The sequence below is a fragment of the Nicotiana tomentosiformis genome, chromosome 1, assembly GCF_000390325.3.
Source record: "Nicotiana tomentosiformis chromosome 1, ASM39032v3, whole genome shotgun sequence".
NCBI lineage: Eukaryota > Viridiplantae > Streptophyta > Magnoliopsida > Solanales > Solanaceae > Nicotiana > Nicotiana tomentosiformis.
The window spans coordinates 1,308,963-1,333,584 of NC_090812.1; the positions used below are offsets into that span (position 1 = coordinate 1,308,963).

At 36.5% G+C, this 24,622-nt stretch overlaps 1 protein-coding gene across 1 annotated transcript; it reads right to left on the reverse strand.

The window, feature by feature from the left end:
- Positions 1-1,594: 1,594 nt before the first annotated feature.
- Positions 1,595-11,466, reverse strand: LOC104094389 (uncharacterized). The gene is made up of 9 exons (XM_009600312.4): positions 11,096-11,466; positions 10,005-10,105; positions 9,571-9,919; positions 6,365-7,228; positions 6,221-6,278; positions 5,879-5,940; positions 5,674-5,780; positions 5,503-5,590; positions 1,595-2,553 (listed from the first exon to the last, which is right to left on the reverse strand). Exons 1-9 carry the CDS (start codon positions 11,231-11,233, stop codon positions 2,236-2,238), a joined length of 2,085 nt encoding a protein of 694 aa, XP_009598607.1. The 5' UTR covers positions 11,234-11,466; the 3' UTR covers positions 1,595-2,235.
- Positions 11,467-24,622: the final 13,156 nt, after the last annotated feature.

Genomic DNA, 24,622 nt, shown 5'->3' on the forward strand with positions numbered 1-24,622 from the left:
CACTTTGACTATCACAAAAAATTGTAATATTTTTTTGTTCAATACCTGATATTGAAAACCTGACAATAGTATACTCAACCATAGGAAAAATGAAAGAGAAAACGGATCAATATGAAACTTCTTACGTTACACTGCTTCAATTGATTTTCAAAATTTTCGCATAGTTTAAAAGTTGAGACATATTGCAAGTTTTAGTCTTATTTAACTTTGCTGTACAAAATACTTCGAACTCTTCCTTTTTCGTTAATCCTAATAATGTGGTTCAACGCATTGTTTGTAGTCAATTGTTAACTCGAAATGGTCAAAATATGTAGTACATCTATAATTAGTACTCGTATTAAATCGTACACCCGAAATAACAACTTTGTGAACAACTATAGGGGTCAATGAATCTTTTAAAACCGACTAAACCGACCGAATCGAATCGTACCGAATCGATTATTAGGTTTCTTTCAAGAATACATATTTGTATAAATCTATAATCATACCGAATTATTATGGTAGATTTTAAATTTTATAAAAATAAATCGAAAAAATAGTAAATCTTACCAATTAAATTTATATATGAAAGATATATTTTATATATTAAGTTTAAAATAATAAATCATTAAAAAAAATTCCTTGAGCCTTAGAATTATGGAAACGGCTACAAGCCAACAAGTAATTAACACCCAAACCTAATATGCTACTCCTCTTGGCACTAAATTAGTTCCAACATCTTGAGTAGCAAGCCACAAGATATTCCAATGATCTTGAGTAGTAAGTATTAGATATCTTTCCTCTCATATGATTTAGATCTTTTGTTTGATACTTAATCTAATTGACTCTATTCTTAAATCTCAACTTAATTAATATCTTTTCACTCGTATGATTTATATTTCTCTTATTTTTGCTTTATTTAGTTTACGCTATCGTAGAATAGTGGAATGGATCTCTATTCTGAATATCTTTTACATTCTCTTGATTCATTACTTTTTGAACAATAAAAATATCCAAAGTTTGCCCAAGTCCTATGTTAGTGCGTATATTATCATGTTCTAACTTCTACTCACAACTCTTACATGACCATTTTAAATAAATACCAAAAAATAATCATACCGTAACGATACCGAAGAGAAACCGAGATGATTGAGACAATTTTGAAAAGTCTAATTTTAATTATTTAAAATAAAATAACCAAAAAATTAGTATAATACAAATTTTATAAAATAACAGGCCGAACCGAAACATACTCCCCACTAGTCACTCTTTTAATTTGGATTCTGTATTCTCTTTTGTTCGGGCCATCTAATTTCCACAGACACGTGGCTTCAATCAAGATGTGTATTGAAAATTACTGGAGGTGATCCAACCCACAAAGGGTTTTGGTCTTGACCACAAAACTGTTAGTAAGAAAACACACAAACACACAACTGTATCTAATTTTTCTTTTCTTTTCCAACGGCTATTATTGTTACTTTGACCAAACAATTTCACAGTCAGTTTGGTCAAAGTGACCAGGTATTCCCTTGAATACAAAATTATAGATACATGAATTTGTTGGCCAAAGCAAATTACAGGATGATACAGTAAAATAGTCCTTTTCAGGCTCTGCTTTCGAAAACATGAATTTGTTGGCCAAAGCAAATTACAGAATGATACAGTAAAATAGTCCTTTTCAGGCTCTGCATTTCTTTTAAAAGCTCTGTTAACAATAATGCCAAATCATCAACTAAATTCGCACTGATTGCAGATCCCAACTAGTAAGCATATTATTGGACCAAAACAAGATACTACTATGTAAAATGCAGCTAAGGCAGCACACTTTGTTTTTCATTTTTTTTCCTCTTCTAAACTTTTTTTCTTTCTTTTTCCCTTGTCAAGAATGAAATTTCAAATGTCTAATCAAATAAACACCACATCCACCATTCCACCTTCTATTCACAGATTCCAGCTCGAAGTTGACAATAACTCCTTCAGATACCTGGATCCAACAATCTGATAATAACCACTTCAAAAACCTAATCTAATAACATTTACCCAATGTCTTTCCCGCCCAACAATATGGAAAGAACACTAAGATAAAGCAAAACCAGTAACACTCTGTTCGTGATTACGCGCACATGTATCCCTATCTTGACTGATGCACCAGATGAAGCAATCATGTACGGTCTAAGTACGTCTGTTGGACTTCAACCCATCCCACAAAGAGCTGGATTCTCGGAGAGATAGGACTACGGGAACTGCTATAATCAACTAAGCCGCACTAGAATCTCCATTAGTCTTAGATTCTGCTCGTATATATGTCATACTCCGAGGAATGGAAGAAGGAACTGCATTACTTGAGGGTGTTAGCAAACCGGAATTCTCAGCCGATGTGGGCTGAGCATCACGCTTCCATTGCATACTTCTAGCACCAGGCCTGACTGGGAGCCGGGACCTGTACAAAGTGGGGATGCCTCTAGGAAAAGGAACCCGACCAAACCTAGAAACCGCAAAAGGACCAGCCCTGGTAACACGAGGCCATACAGTGACAGATGCTGCTTCAGGAGTAGCAGAGCTTTTCCTCACAACCTGCATAAACGAATAATACTCAGTGCTTAAATGAACAGAGAGGTCCCTCAAAAAAAGAGATGTAGAAATGTCTATACCCCCCACCCCACCCACCCACCCTAAAAAAAACCTCATTAATTATAAACTTGCACAACCAAGAAGTTTAGGAACAGCTTATCTTCATACTTCAGTTGCCAAAGAGAAGAGCCTTCCCAACAATTTCTTTTTGATAAAGTAAATAATTTTATTAACTGGGGGAAACCCCGTAAACAAACCATATACCAAAAGAAGAGAACCTACACCAAAGTATGGTTCTCAAGAAAAGAGGCCCAATCCTCAATACAAATAGGGACCTCATGAGTACACCAAAAAGAAACTAGAAACAAAACAGTATTTTGCAATTAGAAGCATAAATTGCTAAAAGAATAGGAGCTTGTCCCATTCTTCAAATTTCCCCTACTCATGGGGGTAGGGCATCAAGTTAGTTATACAATTCACTTCACATGGTGAAGAGGATATTTTAGCAAATCGTAACAAATTGCCAAATAATTCTATATTGTTGGCAATGAGAGTAGGTACAACAAGTTCTTCTCAACAAAATGGGAGTGGACTCTTCTTCTTTTTTTCCCTTTTTTTTGGGGGGGGGGGGGGGGGGGGGGGAATCTTTGTGAGTGGAATTTAGGTGAATCCTGAACAATCCAATCGCTGAATATGCTTTCCTTAAATAAAATTTAAAACCGGTTTGTTTATATGTTTCCACTCGAAAGAAACCAATAACTCATGCACATACTATTGTCCCTATTAAACCATAACTCATGCACATACTATTGCTCTCCCCCCCCCCCCAAAAAAAAAAAAGAAACCAATACAATGATCCTAAATTGGATACGGGATATACTTATGGAGCTAAGCTACTATGTGCCTTTTCTAGAGTTACCAGTTCCGTCTTTCCCTAGTTAGTAATCATCATTACATAGAAGGTTGCAGTAAGAATCGCACATAAAATTTAAGAAGTGCAAATCCTACACAAAGTGGTTTTTTTGTTTTTTGTTATATTGCAGTGTTTTTTCATGTTAGCAACTTATTATTAGGAGAATTAATGCTCCCTGAAACCTAACACAATTTTTACTAGAATTCAAACTATAACACAAACAAGAAATTAAGAAGTCTCCAAAAAAGTGACCAAGCAAGACCTCCAAACCACTTTCACACACTTGTATACATCCCAAATAAAAGATGAAACGTAATGCACCAAGGGTGTGGATTGTGGATTAGAGGTCAATGAGTGAGTGCAAGCCTTGAAGACTAGTAAGCATAGAAGATTGCAGTACGAATCGCACATAAAATTTAAGAAGTGCAAATCCTACATAAAGTGGTTTTTTTGTTTTATTGCACAGTGTTTTTTCGTGTTAGCAACTTATTATTAGGAGAATGAATGCTCTATGAAACCTAACACAGTTTTACTAGAATTCAAACTATAACATAAACAAGAAATTAAGAAGTTTCCACAAAAGTGACCAAGCAAGACCTCCAAACCACTTTCACACACTTGCATACATCCCAAATAAAAGATAAAAAGTAATGCACCAAGGGTGTGGATTAGTGGTCAATGAGTGAGTGCAAGCCTTGAAGACTAGTAGGGTTAAGATTACAGCAGAGACAAAATATACTAGGTGATTTCTTCCCATCTGTCTAAGTCTTGGTTGGTACATGTGCTGGTGGGAAGTAGCAGGTACCTGGTGGAATAGTCAAGTTGCCATGCAAGCTTGACCATACACCACCATTATCAAAATGATAAATTAAACAAACAAAAAATAAAGATGAAAAGCTACAAGTAGGCACAACCCATAAGCTTCTTGTCACTCACTAAGCATTGTTTGTTTATTTTTCTTTATTAAGCATTGTTGATTTATACTGCAGATATACTGCTTGGCAGTACTTGCATCACATGCATATTGCTGAAAAGTTATGTTGCGCGGACTCTCCAAAACAGTTGTCGCACCCGTGTCAGATCCTCCAAAAATAACTTTTGGCGGATCCGACACGCACACATCGACATTTTCGGAGAGTCCGAGCAACAAAACTGAAAAGAGCCTGCAGCAGCTACTGAGTATGTTTGCTTATATCCATACTCAACTTAGTTTGCATTTCTGGCAATCCTTTTCCCTCCCTTTGTTTTAGTAATAAATTTTTAGGTGATAGTCAGATGTATGTTCGTCTTTTTAATACAGTAGTACAAATCAGCTTACGCGCACCTCGTTTATTCCACAATTACCTGCTAAACATCCCATCAGCACACAACATAGGTCGGAGGCACCCAAGACTTGGGCAGATAGGAAGAAATCGCCTAACTTTTTTGTCTCTGTTCGGATTTGATCCTTGTTATCCCGTGGTTTTCATCCACTTCATTGACCGCTGCATCACACACCCTTGGATGCCAGATGTGATGTTTCTTATTGTGATAAATTCATGACAAATTTCCTTGTTGAAGGTGATAATTTTGGAAAAGTGAGCTTTTACTTATTTTCTGAGAAACTCAAACGTTCTAATTCTATAGCATTAACATCCTATAGCTCTTGCAGAAGGCTTGGGAGCGCACCATCATATCTGTCGACTTTCAGCACTCAACAATAAATTGAAACCGCATGAAACAAATCAACCCATATTATCTTATTTATTTCTTCAAGCTGTATGGAAGAGTTGTTACCAATTTATACAACCCACTTTCAACCCAACCAATTACAACCAAATCAGAATGGTGGTCATCGGTACGAAAATCAGTTAACTTGTAGCTGAAGAAATAACTGAGAAAAACTTGAAGGGAGTGTTAAAGGCCCAAAAACAAAAAGAAAAACCATAAAAACAATAAAGTGGAAAAAGAAAAGGGAACTGCTCCACATCACACTGCAGTAAAGACAAAATCAATGCACCAACTTATGACAAATAATATCATCCGTCTTGGAAACATACCTTCAGAATGCGTGACATGAACGATGTTCCATCAAGAGATAAAGCATTCTCTGCAGATTCTTTTCTCATGAACTCCACGTAAGCTGACCTGTTTATGTTATATGTTTAGGCATTAGCACTCAATAATATTAGATAAGAGATTGATAAAAAGTGATGAAAACATTAACTGACCCTTTGGGTTGCCCAGTTGCTACATCAGTCAGGATGACCACTTTAAGCACTTCCCCAAATTTATTGAAGTGCCGAGAAAGACTATCCTTTGTAGCAGCAAAATGAACCTGAAACAAAGGAGACAAAATAAATACTTTTCAGGAATTAAGCAAGAAAGGATATATCTAGTGAATATGGACCAATTGTTAATTGACAAGAAACTTACATTGTTGACAAAGATGGTCCGTGAATCAGAATCTTCTGTAGGTGGACCAGTAGAATACAAACCTGACATACCAGAAAATGACCTACACATAAGATAAAGAAAAAAAGGTGGCACTAGAGAATTGCAGAATGGGAGTGCTAAACACATATTAATGCAGTGACTAGAGCAATTGATGGTACTTCACCTCACAAAGTTAGAGTAATACAAGCAACGCATAGTGAAAGTAATAAACCCTAAACTCAATCCTAATATTAGCTTGACAATGCCCTAATTAATCTTATTATTTATCTATACCATGCCTAGAAAGTAGAAGTACACAGAACTAGAGATGATCAAACTCACCCTGATTAATAGAAGCCATCTTTTGAGATTCCTTCTGTGTGCCCGCATATGGTTTCACCTAGCAAAGAGCATATTGTTTAAGTATTATTTAAAGACTACAAAGATTTAAGCCATAATGATTCATAGCAGATTATAGATGTTTACATTTCCATTAGCAACTGCAATGGGATTGGTGCTTTCTTTGGTCAACAGCATGTAAGGTTCGATGGCCAAGCCTTCGCTGCTTTGTGTAGATCTCTGATTCTCTATCTCCAATGCCTGCCTTGCCTCCTGATACTGAGGTGATTTCCAGGTATTCACATTTAGTGGAACATTTATTGGCTGGTGAGGAGCACCAGGAGCAAAAGTCGGTTGATCCTGGTCCTTCTGTGACTTGTACAAAATATCATTGGCATTGTCAGCAACACCATACTCAACTACAAGTGGAGTCTGGCCTATGTTTTTTACACGTGCACCAGTTCTCGGGGCATCTATAGCCCCTTTATTAACAGGGCTGATACCATGATCAGCTTCATCATCCGATGCTGAATTATAAATCACCACAGCATCATCGTTCAACGAAGACTTCCCAATATGCTTTCCTCTATAATTACTTCTGTGAAGGTAAGCTGAGGCATCAGCAAAAGATTGATCTTGTACATCTTCAGCAATAGCTTGTTTAGATTCTTCCAATCGGCTTGAAGGATCGAGAGCGCCAGTAGCACAACCCAGCCTGTCAAACACATTAGCCGACGATCTAACTTTTGCCACATCTTTTGCAGCTTCTGCGACGGCTCTTATAGCGGTGGCCATGGCATTTGGTGCTCTTGCAACCGATCGTATCCTCTGTGGGCGTTCTTCAAGGGATGGGTCCTCCACAGATGTAGAGACCACAGAGCGAAGACGCTTTAGTGAAGGTGAGGATTCTAGATTGGAATTGGATGGCCTAGAAGTAGCCACGGCATCTCTTACTGCAAATTGCAGCAACCTTCGAGTAGCAGCAATTGCTGGTTGACGAATGCCTTCCCTCTACAAAAGCAAATAATTTAATCAAAGGAGATTATTACCTGAAGTAGCGATTTGAAAATAAAAAGTCGAGAGGACTACTCAAAGGAAGTTCAATCCATCAACAATCCAATCCGAAAATATCATACGATTGGAGATCTTGGTTTTCTCAACTAGAGCCATCCAACCGCAAAACGAAAGGATAGAACAACAGCTAAGAAGGAGCGAAGATGGACGTGTACAGAATAACTTCTAGAGCCAAGATTGGTGGAATAGTTTCATGAAGATAAAGCTAACTAAGAATGCACTATTTAACATTCAAAACTAGATCAAACCTCATACTCTCTTGCTCGTTTAAACTAGATTAGAAAAAACTTTAATACTGAACTTGATTCGGTTTTTATGTAATTCATCTTGTAATCAGCTTACTCAATCCTTATTCAACAAAGCTATCCACATTTATCTTACAAAAAAATGCATAACCATGATTTATATTGTATTATATGATAGGGAGTCTGTCTATGTACAGCAATAACAGCAAAATAATATTTAAAAAAGAACTAAGAAAGTAATGTTAGCACTGAAAATACAATAACATTAAAAAGACTATAATTAACACCAAGAAGTAAAAAGTAGCAATACGCTAAAAGTCAACTACATTCTCAGAAATTCTGAAAAGACAGTAGTGGGGGACACAACCAGAGCAAATCACAGGCAGTAATTCATTTTAAACTTCGTTCAAATTGGCATGGTAATTTAACCAACCTGAACTTATGAAGAAAGAAATATCACAAAAGTGAAAAAACCATGGAGAAAAGAATAGAATAAATGATACCAGAAACAAGAAAACCTAATTAAAGAAGAAAAGGGACCCCCACACACCCACAGAGGAAGGGAGAACTCACGATCCTATCAATATGGCAATATAATACATACCATAATACGAAAAAACCTAGAAATCAATTTTACCCTAGTGATGCTGCCAACACACATTTATATGGTCCCAATTAACAGAACTACTAAATAAAAAGTACCCAGAATATAAGCTTATTATTGTTTGTAATCCACCCACAAGTTAAGGTACTCTCAACAACGACAAAAGCATTAAACATTCATCATTTGTGAATAACTTGACCCTCGGTTAAAACAGATGTATAGATGTGGCGGAAAGTGATTTTTACTTTTTATCTTCTATTTTAAAACAAAGGATATAGGTGATTTTTCTAGTTATGGTGGTGTCCAGGCCAACTTGCACATCTCAATTCCCCCAGGTACTTGCTACATCCTACCAGCTCAGATACCTGATAACTCTGCCTACCAAGACTTAGACAAGAAATCACCTTGTGTTTTTTCACTCTGCTAGTATTTGAATCCACGTCTCCAAGGTTTGCAACCACTTCATTGACCACTACGCCCATCGTTGGGTGCTTGGAGAAACGTGATTTACCAACCGGGTCCGCGCAAGACATTGCTAAAAAAAATATCTCATTTCAAAATATTTGAAATCAACAATCTTGAACGATTCCTTTTCTGAGGTGATGAATGGGTGGAAGATTTAATTGCTTTCAAGAATAAACTCTCATTAAATGGTATGTGATTTAAATTATTTTGCACGTCAAACTTAATATACCCACCACCTATACTCAACTTCAATTAAATCAACAGAAATTTTCATCACCCACATTGTCGCCTCCCGTTACAATCGAAAAACAAAAGGGAACAGTCCAAGAAAGAAGGGAAGGAAAAAGTAATTTCTCCATGGAACCCAAGACCAAATAACATGATAACTAAATGACAACAGCAAAGCCAGCTCAATAAACCAACCACTCCATAAAAACATGAAAGGGTGAGTCTTAACTGCAATTCCGGTTCTTCCATAAAGTAAAAAGCAGCTTGTTACTTTGCATCACTTAATACACTAGGAAATGGAACCCCCAGCTTCTATTCAAGTAAAAACTCCTTCACCTCCCCCCCCCCCCCCCCAAACAACGAGGGGAAAAAAAGAGAGCATTTTTTAGCGCGAAAGAGAAGAAGTGGCGAACATCACCATATAGATATGTGTACTATGACATATGTGCGAACACAGCTCTATGTTTAATTATGCCCAGACAGCCAAGTAAGACGTCTAACAATAGTTGTTCATGGTAGGATGATATACACAGGCATTAACGAAAGGAAATAGTTAGATTAGACATGCACATTTGGGACAGAAAAGTTGATCAAAAAGTCAAATTCGGCACAGCATTCAGCTTGAAAACACGAAAAATTTCAAGTAATTCAATTAAGAACTCCTTCATGGTAATATCTCAATTCAGCAGCACTCTCTCAATCCTCAAAACAATGCAATGTACAGAAATTTCAGAAACCTTTTTCGGCCTTTCTTCAGGTCGGCTTCGTTTTCTCTGAAGTTCTGGCTGGGGTGAAAGGGATCGCTTTGAATGACCAACTTTTTGAAGAGCTTCCTCCTCCATAGGAGTGCTTTCTGCCAAAGAACTATGTAGAGTAGGGTGTTCAACGGTAACCAGCCCTTTCCATTCCCTTCGGCGGCTTCTAGATTTGTTTGACTTCACTTTATCAGCATCAGAGTCCAGGTGGTGCAAATCACTCTTTGCAGCTTGCTCTGCACTAGCAGGTTTGGTTTTTGTCCCTCCTCCTGTATCAGGATCCTTTTGTTGCACATAAAGACCTATATTTGATCCCAGGTGATCCCATAGCCTACACAACATTACAAGAATCAGAATGGTAAAATAATACTTAGCACGGAACAAATACTATAACCGCAGTATGGCTATTATATTACCAAGCAACAAATGAGTCACTGTCTTCTCCGAGAAAAACATTTAATTCATTTCTTGCTTCCTCTTTCCGCCTTCCATTTTTTAACAACACTATAACATATTCCTGCAGGTGCATAGCAGAAATTAGCATGATAAATTTTAAGGAGAAATATGACACACCCATAAGGAACACCATATCAACAAAATATGTGTGGTAGCTAGACTCGAAGTCTAAGGTGATACAAGAATCTGATACAACTAAAATGAGGCTCCAAAAGATGCACAGATCAATATAATAAATCAAAGAGTAAGGATGCTCAAATATCACGGGCAGAAGAAAAATACATGGATGTAAACGAACAAACAATGTGATCCTCCACATGCATTGCAATGAGATATATCAATATCTGTTCTCGCTAGATTCAGAATAACAACAAAATTCCAATAATATAGTACATGAGAAATCAATATGTAAAATACAATCCAACGAAAATTCTTGTGCAAGTTGACATTGCATCAATAATACAAAGAACGTTTAAAGTTCCAAGCCGTAATATAGCAGAGGGGTCTGGTTCCACGAAAAGAACTAAAAGCGCCTTTTAACATAGAAACTGGGAATGGGTCTCCACTAAATGACACCAACCATCTTGCAAGGACCTCATAGATGAAACAGGATTTAGTATGAGAGAACATAAAATTTGATACAAGCCCGTCAGGGAACATCTGGTAAAATTAGAACTTTTGCATAGAAGTCAATATTATAAGTTTGTCTATACCAGGAAGAATAAACAGTTAATATCATCTTTTAACAGTCAGTATCTTTTGTAAACCGCTTATTTAAACCATAAATCAAAATGAAAAATTACAAAATCAAATCTATGTAAGCAGTTCAACACTTCACACAATCCAATTAGAAACGTGCACCAACTCAAAAGGTAAATGGTGGTGAAACAAGTGATGAAATCAATCCAGAACTCAATACTACAACAAAATTATACTTTTAATACTCTTTGCTACAACAACAACAACTTCAGACCCAAAATTTTCAACACTTTTCAGCACAATGTGTCGTAATCCACCATTATTTGTTCTAAGCCCTAGAAATAAACCATACCACGAGAGTATCATCAGTGTAGTCACCCATGAACTCCTTGAGTTTATCCTTAACTCGTTCCCGAAGCTTCGAGAATCCTTCGGCAGTGAAATTATTTACCCTAAACGTCCGATCATCTTCTCCATTTCCACTGCCCATTATTTCACCAAATCCCTAAATAATTCAATTATCTAGATTATATATAAATAATTAAGAGATTAAATAATCGGAAAATGCTATCTGCTGATTGGATGGGGTTTTCCGGGAAATCTAATTCATTTCATGGCGGAGAGGAAAGGAAAAAAGAAAACGAGAAAACCCAAAACCTTTGGGGAATGGGTAGTGTAAAAAAGACTTCTAACCCTATGTATGATGAGACAAGGGACCTATGTTATTTTTCTACTAACCCTTGATGTTCTTATAAATGGTATGGTATTTACTCTCTAAAATTATGGTAGTAAAATATTTTTATCCGGATATAATTATTTGAAAATGGTAGGCATTGCTTCTTCCTGCCCTCTTTTTAAAACTTGAAGTGCAAATTGATCTTCAATTTTTAATTATTGTAGATTGATATTCTTGCTTAATTAGTGCTTAAATGGAATTTGGGTTAATTATAAAGTGAAAAAAAAAAATTCAGACTTTATCTCTAATATTTTACTTATTACACTTTGGCCCCAACATATATAAATATAATATTTTTAGAATATTTAAAAAAAAAAAAAAAAACTCTTAATCGATTCTCAATGTTTCAGCACTTCCCAATTCCCATTTTCCACGGTTTAATCCTCCATTTCAGCATACTTTTCTTACATTCCTCGCGCATAGGTTGTCTCCCTTCTTCCACATTCCTCTGAAAGCCTCATTCTTTTGATTGATCGATTGCAGAGAGGAAGCAAGAATTTTTATATCTGTCGATTTGGGAATAAAATTGGCAGTACATTAATTGATAAGTCATTTTAGATGGTATATTGTGTAATTCCTTCGTCTAGTAAGTGTTTGTATCTCATCTTCTTCGTCATTGTTTATTTGGATTTCTGCAGATTTTCTATGCACAGTACTCAACCACTAGTATATAATAGACCACTATAAGAATAGACCATTAGTTGACAATAGGTTGATGGGAGATTGTATATTAGTACGCAATCTTTATTCTGTTGAATGGGCTAAAGGGCAAAATAGTTGGAATTGGAATTCCTATACAAAGGTTAGAATACATGTCAGTATACGCAGCAATTGTACATATTTGTTCGGGCACCAGAAAAGGGGCAAAAATAAATGTTCCACCTGCAAGGACTTGGCCACAAAACTTTGTTACCGCATCACATACGATTCTATTGGCAACCACTAATTTATGTAGTTAATTTAATGTCCAATGTGAATAAGCGATGACAGTCAATGTGCAAAGGACTTGTCTAATTAATTAAAATCCATCGAATATGTAGACTCAAAGCATCTAATCGATTATGCAAACTCTCGACAGTCACGTTATTTACAAGAAGGTATAAGGAATGAACCATTTAGTGTGTAAATATAGTATATCTCATCTAAAACTATTCATCATTCTTTCAAGTAAACTAATGCTGACATGCAACTCAATCACTTAAAAGAGAAATACCTCTAAGGCCAAGGCCAAGTATGGATGCAATCTTCATCGGGAAGTCACTAGATAGGCTTATTCGAGAAATCCAAGAAGACAGGGTCAGGTAAGAGAGTAACATTCACTAATTTATTTTTCTGCCTTGTATGGTAAATATGTGTGTTGTTATGAAGGGAGATAATATATAAAATTATTTATTTTACTTATTGTCTTTTAATTCCTAGTTTCTACATCTCTTTTTTGCCGTTTGAGAATACTAACAAAAAAAAAAAAAAGTAGAATAAAGAGGTTCCAATTGAAAAATATAACCCAGGGGATATAACTTTTTTAGATTCAAAATGTTTGAATTTTCTGCTAATGAAATTCAAATTTTTCATGTGAATTTTTTTAAAAAAAAATTACAGTCTATACTCTACCCAACTAATATTTTATAATTATATTATTAATGTAAACCAATAGATGATCGAATACACTCAACTTCACAATAGGTATATTCTCCATCAATGATTGAAGTGTTAAAATAACTTGAATTTACCCATTCATCTACTCAAGTTAAAGGATTAAGAATTATATATCAATCATATGGAATAGGATTTGGGGTGGTCATCGATTATTAGTTATTCATTAGTGTAAAATAGTAATTTATTTATTGTAATACAAATATGATAATTATTTGTGCATAACCTAAAGTTGTACTTATTCATCATTATTAGGTAATTACACACTTTGAATTAGATTAACTGCATTAGTATTACGTATCGATCATATCGATAATTACCTAGTCGATAACTGGTTAATACAACTATCGGTATACAACTAATGTCCATTAATATAACATAATATTAAGGCAATATATACAATTTGATGACTAATTACTGTCACGATCTAAAATTCAGCTAGGCGTGATGGCACCTAACTCAACCCGCTAGGTAAGCCAAGTAACATTCAACATAACTCATACGAGAATAATAAAAGTAAATGAGTAAAATGACTGAATTTCTATTCAAACTCCCAAGGATTGGTAGTGCAAATCATGAGCTTCTAAGACTTAGATTTTATAAAGCGGGTATGAAATAAATATATCATCTATTTGAAATATACATAAATAGATTTGCAAAACTAAAGCTACCAAGAACGAGTGGCAGCTATAACTGGAACGCATGTACATCTTCAATGACAGCTCCCACCGTACACATCAACATCAGCTCTAAGATCTACACACAAGGTGTAGAAGTATAGTATGAGTATAACCGACCCATGTACTCAATAAGTAACAAACCTAATCTCAGGTTGAAAGCAGTGACGAGCTTGGAAGAAGGTCAGACTCCAATGCCAAAAGCTAACAACAATAACAACACATGATATAATGATGACAGTAACATCAAATAGCCCAAAGGAATTATCATGCTCAGCTCATTCACAACTAAGAAAAAGTAGACATGCCTTCAAGTAGAACAATCAAGACCAAATTTCACCTTTGTAAATCAATTAAACATGTGTTTATCAAAAAAGACTGTGTTTTTCAATTTACATCATCAGATACGACTTTTCGTTTACCAAATAGCATGAGAAAGTACATCTTTATGCCTATATGACAATATACATGTCAAGTCATCAATGTCTTATACTATCTAGCATGAGAAAAATAATACATCTCTATGCCTACATGTCAAGTATATATGTCAAATAAATAGTTTCACAGTGATATCATCAAGTACCCTCACTCTCATCCCACTCAAGATGCCTGGCTCAATGCCCCACTCCATCACACACACATACACACACTAGTAGTAGTAGTAGTCATCAACCTCTCAAGTCTCAAAGTTCACAATCTCGTATCACTTAGCCCAAACAGTACCACATATGGAAGAATAATAGTAGTTGTTGTAGTAGTAGTTCAGTCATCAACCTCTCAAGTCTCAAGGCTCACAATCTCGTATCACTCAGCGCAAATAGTACCACATATGGAAGAATAACAATAACATGTGATGTAACAATGAATAATGAACAAAGACTGAGGTATGACATCCAACTGAAGAATCATGAATGAGTGTAAAATTACAGTCAAATCAGATAGTCCAAAACAACAGAAATAGTCCTGTTAGGTCTTAACCAAATAATCATATAACCAAAACATGATTTATAACATGAATCACAGCTCTGATAATCAAACAAGTAGGGAGAACACAGATATAACAAGATATAACAACAAAACAAGTCCGGTAATAGTCTAAAAGTCAACTCGGATCATGATTACCATAGTGCACGCCCACACGCCCTTCACTAGAATGTGTGTCACCTCAACACCTCACAATTAACATAGTTCTCAAGGATAATTACCCTCAAATCCAAGTTTAGAAATATTACTTACCTTGAACAAGCCAAATCAAATATCGAACAAGCCAAACAATAGAGCAAGCCAAACAATACTCTAGAAATTTCATCCCGCGTGAATCATCCTCCAAACAACTCGAAACTAGCCAAAAGCAACTCAAAAATATCAAATAATATCAAAAGGAACAAATCCAAATGATAAAGGTCGAATCTTTAATCAAATAGTCAAAGTCTATCAAAAAGTCAACTTTGGGTTCGCACCTCGGAATCTGATAAAACTCACAAAAATCTACAACTCATTTAATTACGAGTCTAACCATACTAATTTCATCTATTTCTGACTCTGAATCGATGTTCAAAATTCATTTATTCTCTTTAGAAAACTTTTTGATAAAAATCCCAATTTTCCAATCAAAATACGGATTAATTCACAGATGAACTACTTTAATCATATTAAAATTTAAAAAAATGAGATTAAATACTTACCTCCATGAATATACGAGAAGAACACCGCAAAAATCACCTCAATCGGAGTTCTAGAACTCAAGATATGCTCAAAATACCAAAAGAACGCAATCTGATTTTTTTTTATACATAGGGATTTCCACTTTTGCGCCCAAAAATCCACACCAACGGTTTTCCACCTGTCATTTCCACTTTTGCGGATAGTTTTTTGCACATGCGGGGTCGCAGATGCGGACCCAACTTCGCATCTGCGAAGCACCAGCACTAAGTTTCTTCTCCGACACTAAAATGAGCATAACTCCCTCATACAATGTCTAAATTCGATGATTCTTTTTGCGATGGCTCCGTAATTACGATAAAGATCTAATACTTCAATCAAAATAGAATTTGGAGCTCATTTGCTTAATGTGACACCACTTATGCTTGAGGAAACGACATCGAAATATAAAAAACGAGCGCAACATAACCCACACCTATATGAAACTCACCCGATCCCCTCGGAACCCCGTCCGAACATACCAGTAAGTTCCAAACTGCCCGAGGCCTTAAATCCCACTTAACAATAACAAAACTACGAATCGTCGATCAAGATCAATTTCTTAAGTTCATAAACTTCAAACTTCAAACCAAGTGTCCGATTCAAGCCTAACCAATTCGGAATGAACCCAAATTTTGCATACAAGATTCAAATGACATAAAGAACCTATTTCAACTCCCGAAACAATAATATGAATGCGATATCATTAAAGTCAACTCCCGGCCAAACTTATGAACCTTCCAAAGCCAACTTTCGCCAAATAGTGCTGAAACCTTCTAGAAACATCCAAATGCAAATTCGGGCATACATCCAAGTCCAGAATCACTATCTGGCCCATAATAGAGCCATCAAAACTCTAATCTTGGGTCAAATATACAAAAGTCAAACTTGATCAACTATTCCAACTTAAAGCTTTTAAAATGAGAATCATGCGTCCAAATCAATCCTGAATCACCTGAAAATCGAAACCGATGATACACACAAGTCATAATACATCATACGAAGCTACTCATGACCTCAAATTACTATCACGACCCTAATTTCCCTCCGAAAGATGTCGTGATGGCACCTAGTCACTAAAATTGGGTAAGCCTTACATACATGCAGAATTTAACTGAGATAATGATAAAACTTTCAAATTAACCAACAACTATCATTAAAAGAACTCTGCAACTCAACAGAACAAAACTCCCAAACTCCGGTGATACCAAGTCACAAGCCCTACATGAGTATATTGAACATCCCTAAATAACAGTATCTAATAAAAGAAGAATGATGTAGAACTAGTTAGAGGGTGACTCTGAGGCCCGCGTACGCCGGCATGTATACCTTGAAGTCTCCGATCCGAGCTTGACTCATTGGTGCCTAGGAAGGTATGAGGTACTTGTATCTGTACAAAAGATGTGCAGAAGCGTAGCATGAGTATACCACAACCGTACCTACTAAGCCTAACCTCGGTAGAGTAGTGACGAGGTCGGGTCAAGACATCTACTAGAATAAATAAAGAAAATGAGCAGGTATAGCATAATATGATAATGAAAACAAGGGGAATAATACGAGAAAGATATATAAGATGAATAGCTACACTAAGAATAAGACAATTAAGGCATCACAGAAGAAACACATAATAAGAATACCAAGGAAATGATGCAACCAAAAATACAAGTGATGTAAATGAAAGGTATCAACAAGAATCACTACCGAGGTACCGCCTCGTAGTCTCATTTCACAAATCAAATCAAAATCTTTCCTTATCTCACCGCGGGAACCTTGCATTTAGTTTGAAAATTATTTTTTCGAAATAACTACCCGCGTTTTAGCCCACCTTATCACACCGCGTGGCTTCAAGTAGTTCCCCTACTAGCAACACGCATATCAAGCCCATCTTATCTCACCGTATGCATTTCAATCCCAATCCTTATACCGCCACATGCGTATCAATATCACAACATAACACAAATCGCACCTCAAGTGCCCAATACCACAAATTGCCAAGGAAATCAACAATAATAGTGTTTCCAGAATAAATAGCCCATAGCTCAACCACAACATGTACAAGCGTCTCAATAGTAACAATTGAAAGTGAATAACTCAACAAGAATGGTATTTCAACAATTTACAACTTTGCTTCAATGTGAATCACGACCTTTATAACTTCAACAACAGAAATTCAACAATAAGATATTCCAAGAAATAATAACTTCAAATAAAGGAACTCAACGATTAAATAATAAGCAAGGAATTGAGAGAACAATAGCTTCAACTAAACATGCAAAGGCAATTAGCAAGTAAAAGATAAGACAAGTTTTAACAATGTCAAGTAAAGCATGTGAAGATAGACTGATGATGAATATAACATGTTATGGCAACTCAAATAAAGGCATGGAAGGAGTCTACATAGCTAAAACCAGTCAATTATCACATTTAGCATGTGTACACACTCGTCACCTTGCGTACTCGGCTTCCACATACCACAATTAGCACAAAACAACACCAATCCTAAGGGGTAATTCCTTCACACAAAGTTAGTCAAGACACTTACCTCAAAACACGCTAACTCAATCCACTAGCAAGTCTTTTATGCGATTATCCAACTCTGAACGGCTCGAATTTAGCCAAAATAATTTTATACCATAAATACAAACCATAGGAAACTACTCCGAACAATAAAGTTGCAATCTTTAAAGAGAAACAAAAAGACAACTCAAAAAGATAACCCCGGGTCCACGTCTCGGAACCCGACCAAACTTATAAAATCTAAACACCTATTCGATAACGAGTTCAACCATACAAAAATCCGATCTCAAATCGCCTTTCAAATCCCCAAAATTTGGTCTGTGAAGTTTCACAAATTTTCTCAAAATTTCCAACTCAAATCACTAACTAAATGACAAAAATAAAGATGGATTCACGTAAATAGCCAAATCAGAGTTAGAATCACTTACCTAGATGATTTCCTTGAAAGTTCCTCGAAAAATCACCACAAACCGAGCTCTTTAGGTCTAAAAGATGAAAAATGAGATAAAACCCTCATTTTGGAAATTTAACACCACTGCCCACTTATCCTCTTTCGCGATCGCGCACAAAGACTCGCGATCGCATAGAATAATTCTTCCAGCTCAAAAAACCTTCTTCGTTATCGCGTGAAGCTAGTCGCGAACATGATGACCAGCTTCCTCAACTTATGCGATCACGAAGAACAACGCGTGCCTCAGCCCCAGTCTCACCTTCCTTATACGCGAACACGATCGACATCACATTTTCGCGATGCCTAAGCTCAGCAACCTTCGCGATTGCACCCCCAACTTAGCGAACGCGAAGAGAAAAATCCTAGCAGTCCCTAAGGACTTTACGCGATCGCGGGAGAACCTTCACGAGCGCGTACAAGGAAACCAGAATAGAAAACTAGCAGTCCTAATTCAAGAGCAAATGGTCTGAACTCAACCTGAAATATGCCCGGGCCCCCGGGACCCTGTCCAAACACACCAAAAAGTACTAAATCATTATATGAACTCGCTCGAAGCCTCAAATCACCTCAAACAACACTAAAACCAAGAATCGCGCATTGATTCAAGCCTAAAGAACTTATAAACTTCTAACTTCAAAACCAATGCCTGGAATATACAGATAACCACTAGAAATGCATACAGAAAACAGGAAAGTCAAGTAAAATCAAATTATTGTTTCTACTCTATTTTCACCAAAATAACTCAATTTATGAAGGAATCCGGATATATTGTAATAGAGACCTCCACCAAACTTGAATTGGCCATATGATTTCCTATTTTCTTTCTCAATTTGTTTTGGTTAGGAAAACGACTAAATGAGTGGATTAAGGTGGTTGGGACCTTTTTAATATTTTTAAAACTTATAGATCAACTATCAAACATTGAAAACCCTTTATTTCCTTCATATTTTCCTCCAAATTCTCTTTCTTCTCTTCTTTTCTCTTTCTTACTCACTCACTCGACCACAGTAATTTTCGGCGGCCTCCGACAAGAATCAAGCTTCGATTTTGGATTGAATCATCTATATAGACCCAAATCGTACTATATATTTACTGAAAACTATCCAATTTTGGGTAAATTCTAAATTTTTATTTTTTTCGTTTCTTACAACAGTGATTTGGGGTTTATAGAGGGATTTGTACATGTGCATTTGCAATTTCAATTTAGTTGTGTATAACCGTATCTTATATGGTATAGGTGGTTATATTTCCTTGTTCAATTACCTTTGGGCTCTGTATTTTAAATTTTTTTTAGTTTGTAGGCCTAATATTTATTAATAAACTTGTGGTCGATTGTCGTCTGGTCATAGCTATTAGCTGGAACCAGGGTTTGTTTTTCCTATTCTGATCGTAAGTTTCAAATTATTAAATATGATATTGCACATTTGCATGTAGGTAACATGAAGAAGAAATCAATTGCTAAGATGATGATGAACAAGCTGAAGATGGTGAAAATGAGTTGGAAAGTGAAACAGATGGAGCAGATGAAGGTGACCAGGATGTTCCATTAATTCCTGAGTTTGAATTGGTCATGTAACAAATTTTATTTGTGGTGTACTAGTTATAATTTATGATATTTGGATCAATCATTATGTAGTGAAATAACCTTTTTGTCAATTAACTGTTGTTGCTGTAATTTTTATTTTGATGCACTTCTTTTTTGTATCACAACAAGATAGAGATTATGTAATAGATAATATGTCTGGTAATAAATTAGCTACTTGGTTGCGTCATAGACAGTGTGTCCATTAATAAACTAACTATTTAGTTGTGTAATAGACTCAAACTTGCATATAATAACTTTATCAAATATCACATTACTAAATAAATTGTTTAATATCCTTCATTTAGTAGAACATTACATGATCCAAAACACTTCCAACAAAGGAAACTTAGAATAATTAAACTATTCCTACCAACAAACTAATATTCCTTCTCATTTCATCACCCAAGCTGCGATGAACCCAACAATGACGCACAAGAGCGCAATTCACTTATCAAATTTATTCCTTCATCTTAACCATCCCTCTAACATAATCTTATATAGGAATATACACTGCCTCCAATTCAATTCTTCCATCATCATCATCTTCTATATGAACATACATTGCTAAAATATTTTCAAGGTCAGCCACATTTATCTACAGAACTATTCTTTTACACTTAAGAGGATTATTTTCATACTTCAAACTGCTGATAAAATCATCGCCTCATTCCCAAAATCGACATGTTTTACTCTATCCAACGAAATCAAATTTTTTTATCACTAAATTTTAAATCCTAAAATAAAAAAGGATGAAAATATTAATTTTTTCTTACGTTATGTGTCAAATCTTTTGAGAATCACCTACCAGCATTCACCGGAGTTGTAGCTATGAACTAGCTTGTCACGATCCAATTTTTATATGGGCAGTAATGGCGTCCAACGTCGCCGCTAGGCAAGCCAATGGTGAACTACCCATTTAATTGTTCATTTTAACATTTTTAAAGTCATTTATTTTTAATAAATAAAAGAACAATTAGTAAGTGAGCGTAGAAATGTAAAGCATAAACTAAACGTGAGAGTAAGATAGTGAATTTAAATAATCAAAACCATAAGTGTCTACTAAAATTCCCAAAACCCGGTGTCGCAAGTGCACGAGCATCTAGTAGAATATACAAAACTCCCTAAGAACTACTATTTGAAACAAAATAGACAGAAATGATGAACATAACAAGAGAAGGCTCTGGGTGACGCAGAATGGAGCATGAGAAGCAACTCACCATTAGGCTTTCGGGTAATGCGGATGCGTGCCTGGACGAACTCCAGACGTACCTGCCACAGAACCTGCACAATATGTGCAGAAGTGTAGCGTGAGTACATAAACAACGTGTACCCAGTAAGTATCTAGTCTAACCTCGAAAAAGTAGTGACGAGGGATCTACATCGACACTTACTAGTGGGCAATATACATAATGTACAAGAATATTAAATAGGCATGAAATACAACATCAATAATGGAATAAGAAGCAATAATTAAATGATCCTTTAACAAAATAACAATTAAAAATCCCCAAATATAACATGCTAATCTCAACAAGTAGGGGCCAACATGTATGTATAAATTATCAAGTCATGAAAGATATATCAAGTATAATCGGACTCCTAGTGACAACACGCACGAGTTATGCCGAGGTCGTACGACCTGATCCATAATAATCGTGTACATACACTACCGAGGTTGTACGGACCGATCCATGGATGCATCCCATAATATATATATATATATATATATATATATATATATATATATATATATATATATAACTATTTGCCGAGGCGTTCAGCCCGATCCACATGAATAGAGAAACTCTTCTGATTACAAATTATGTATTTACAACTCTAAGGTAAGCCCATGAAAGAATATAAATTTTTATCAATAATTAAACATTCCGCCAAATCTCTAAGTAATGAAGCTCGATTTAACATAATCTTTAACCAAATTTGACTTATTAGTACAAGCAATTAAACTAGCAAATTGAGTTTAAATAGTACAAGTAATAGCATAATAAAGGCCTATGTCTACCCCCAACATAACATGAATTTTAGCTATGCACGGACTCTCGTCACTTCGTACGTATGTAGCACCCACAATTAGTAGCAAAATAACAATTTAAACACCTGTGTAGTTAATTCCCTCTTACAAGGTTAGGCAAGAGACTTACCTCGTTTCCAAATCCACTTTCCGGTCCACAAATCACTCTAAAGCCTCAAATCGATGCCACGCAATCCGAAACTAACCAAATATTGTACAAACTAATCAATATGTGCTCCGAAGTTCATAATTTACCTATTAAAGTAACTACCCAACCCAATTTGAAATGTTCCTAAATTTTACCTCGGGCCCACGTGTCGTATTCCGAATTTATTTTAAATAGTTGTTACCCACAACCTCGCAAATAATAATATACAAATTTTACCCAATTCCATAATCATTTTAGTGGTCTAATCTCATTTTTATTAAAACCTAAATTTCATAACAACTCCTATCATTTCCCTATTTTTACATGTTAGAATCTACCCATAATCTATGTATTTAACTTTCATTATGTAAAAATCACTTGCTTCAATAAATAGGTGAAAATCCTTCTCCAAGAAGCTCCCACTTCGTCCAAGGGAAGTGAAAATGAGAGAAAATGTCCTAAGTCCCGATTTTTATTAAAGTCACTGCCAAGATGACCTTTATTCGCGATCGTGAAAAGGGCCTCGCGATCGTGAAGGCAAAGTCTGCCCAGGCCCTGAAACCTTTCTTCGCTAACGTGACAGGCTCCTCGCGATCGCGAAGGCTAGACCAGCCCAAGCATCGCGCGTGACCCGCCCTTCGTGAACGCGAAGGGCAATGAACCACATACCATTGGCCCCCGAACCCTTCTATGTGAACGCGATGTGTCTATCGTGAATGTGAAGGCCACATGCTCAGAAGCTTCGCGAACACGAAGGGCAAAAGCACCTAGTCCCCAAATCCTTCATCGCAAACGCAAGGGTCCTTCTGCGTTCGCGAAGAAGGAAACCATAACTAACACACCAGTAGTTTTGGACTTAGTTCCAGGCAGTTCGAAACGCACCCGATCCCCAGGGACCCCGTCCAAATGCACCAACAAATCCATAACCATAATACGGTTATGGTTAGACTCCTCGGAATGATACCAAATTTTGCGTACAAGTCATAAATCACCATACAGAACTATTCCCAGACTCAAAATCCCAAATGGACCTTGATAACTTTAAAGTCTACTCCAAACCAAATTTATAGAACTAGAAAATCTTCAATGAACCAAGTTTTAACATTAAGCGCCGAAATACCCCCGGATCACCAGAAACCCGATCTGAACTCACGCCTAAGTCCAAATCATCATACGAACGTACTAAAACCATCAAATCCCGGTTCCGAGGTCGTTCACACAAAATATTGACTCAAGTCAAACTTGGCCATCATAGGCCATTATTAAGAAACTAAGTATTCCGATTTCAACACAAACCTTTCCAAACCTAAACCAACCATCCCCGCAAGTCATAAAATAGTAAAATCACACGCGAGAGTCTTAATTAGGGGAACGAGGACCTAAAAAATAAAATGATCGGTCGGGTCGTTATATTCTCCATCTCTTAAATAAACATTCGTCCTCGAACGAGTCTAGAATTATACATGGAGTGCTGAATAAGTATGGATATCTGATCCTCATGTCCTCCTTAGCCTCCCAAGTTGCTTCCTCGACTGGTTGACCCCTCCGCTGGACCTTTACCATAAAAAACTTCTTGGACCTCAACTAGCGAACCTGCTTCTCAACAATAACAACTGGTTCCTCCCCATAACCCAAGTTCTCATCTAGCAGAATCGTACTATAATCTAACACATGTGACCTGTCGGCATGGTACTTCTGGAGCATAGACACATGGAAGACTGTGTGAACTCCCGATAGACTAGGAGGCAAAACAAGCTCATAAGCAACCTCCCCAACTCGCCTCAACACCTCAAATGGGGCAATTACCGTGGGCTCAGCTTGCCCTTCTTCTTGAACCTCATGATACCCTTCATCAGTGAGACTTTCAAGAGAACCTTCTCGCCTACCATAAATGATAAATCACGCGCCTTTTGATCCGTGTAACTCTTTTATCTGGATTGTGCTCCACGAAGCCGCTCCTAAATCAACTTTACCTTCTCCAAGGTATCCTTCACTAAATTAGTGCCATATAACCTAGCCTCGCCGGGCTCAAATCATTTGATGGGCGAACGACATCACCGGCCATATAAATCTTAAAATGGAGCCATCTCGATGCTGGAATGATAACTGTTGTTATAAGAAAATTCAGCCAAAGGCAAGAATCGATCCCGTCGGTTTGCGGATGAAAGGTTGTACTGAGCTCTACTCAGGTGCCCAACTCGCTCTGTACTGCTCTCCAAAAATGTGAAGTGAACTAAGGGCCTCTATCTGAAATGATGGAAACAGGCACACCATGCAACCGAACAATCTCTTGGATGTAAATCTGGGCCAATCTCTTTAAAGAGTACACAGTCACAACCGGAATAAAGTGTGCCAACTTGGTCAGCATATCTACAATGACCC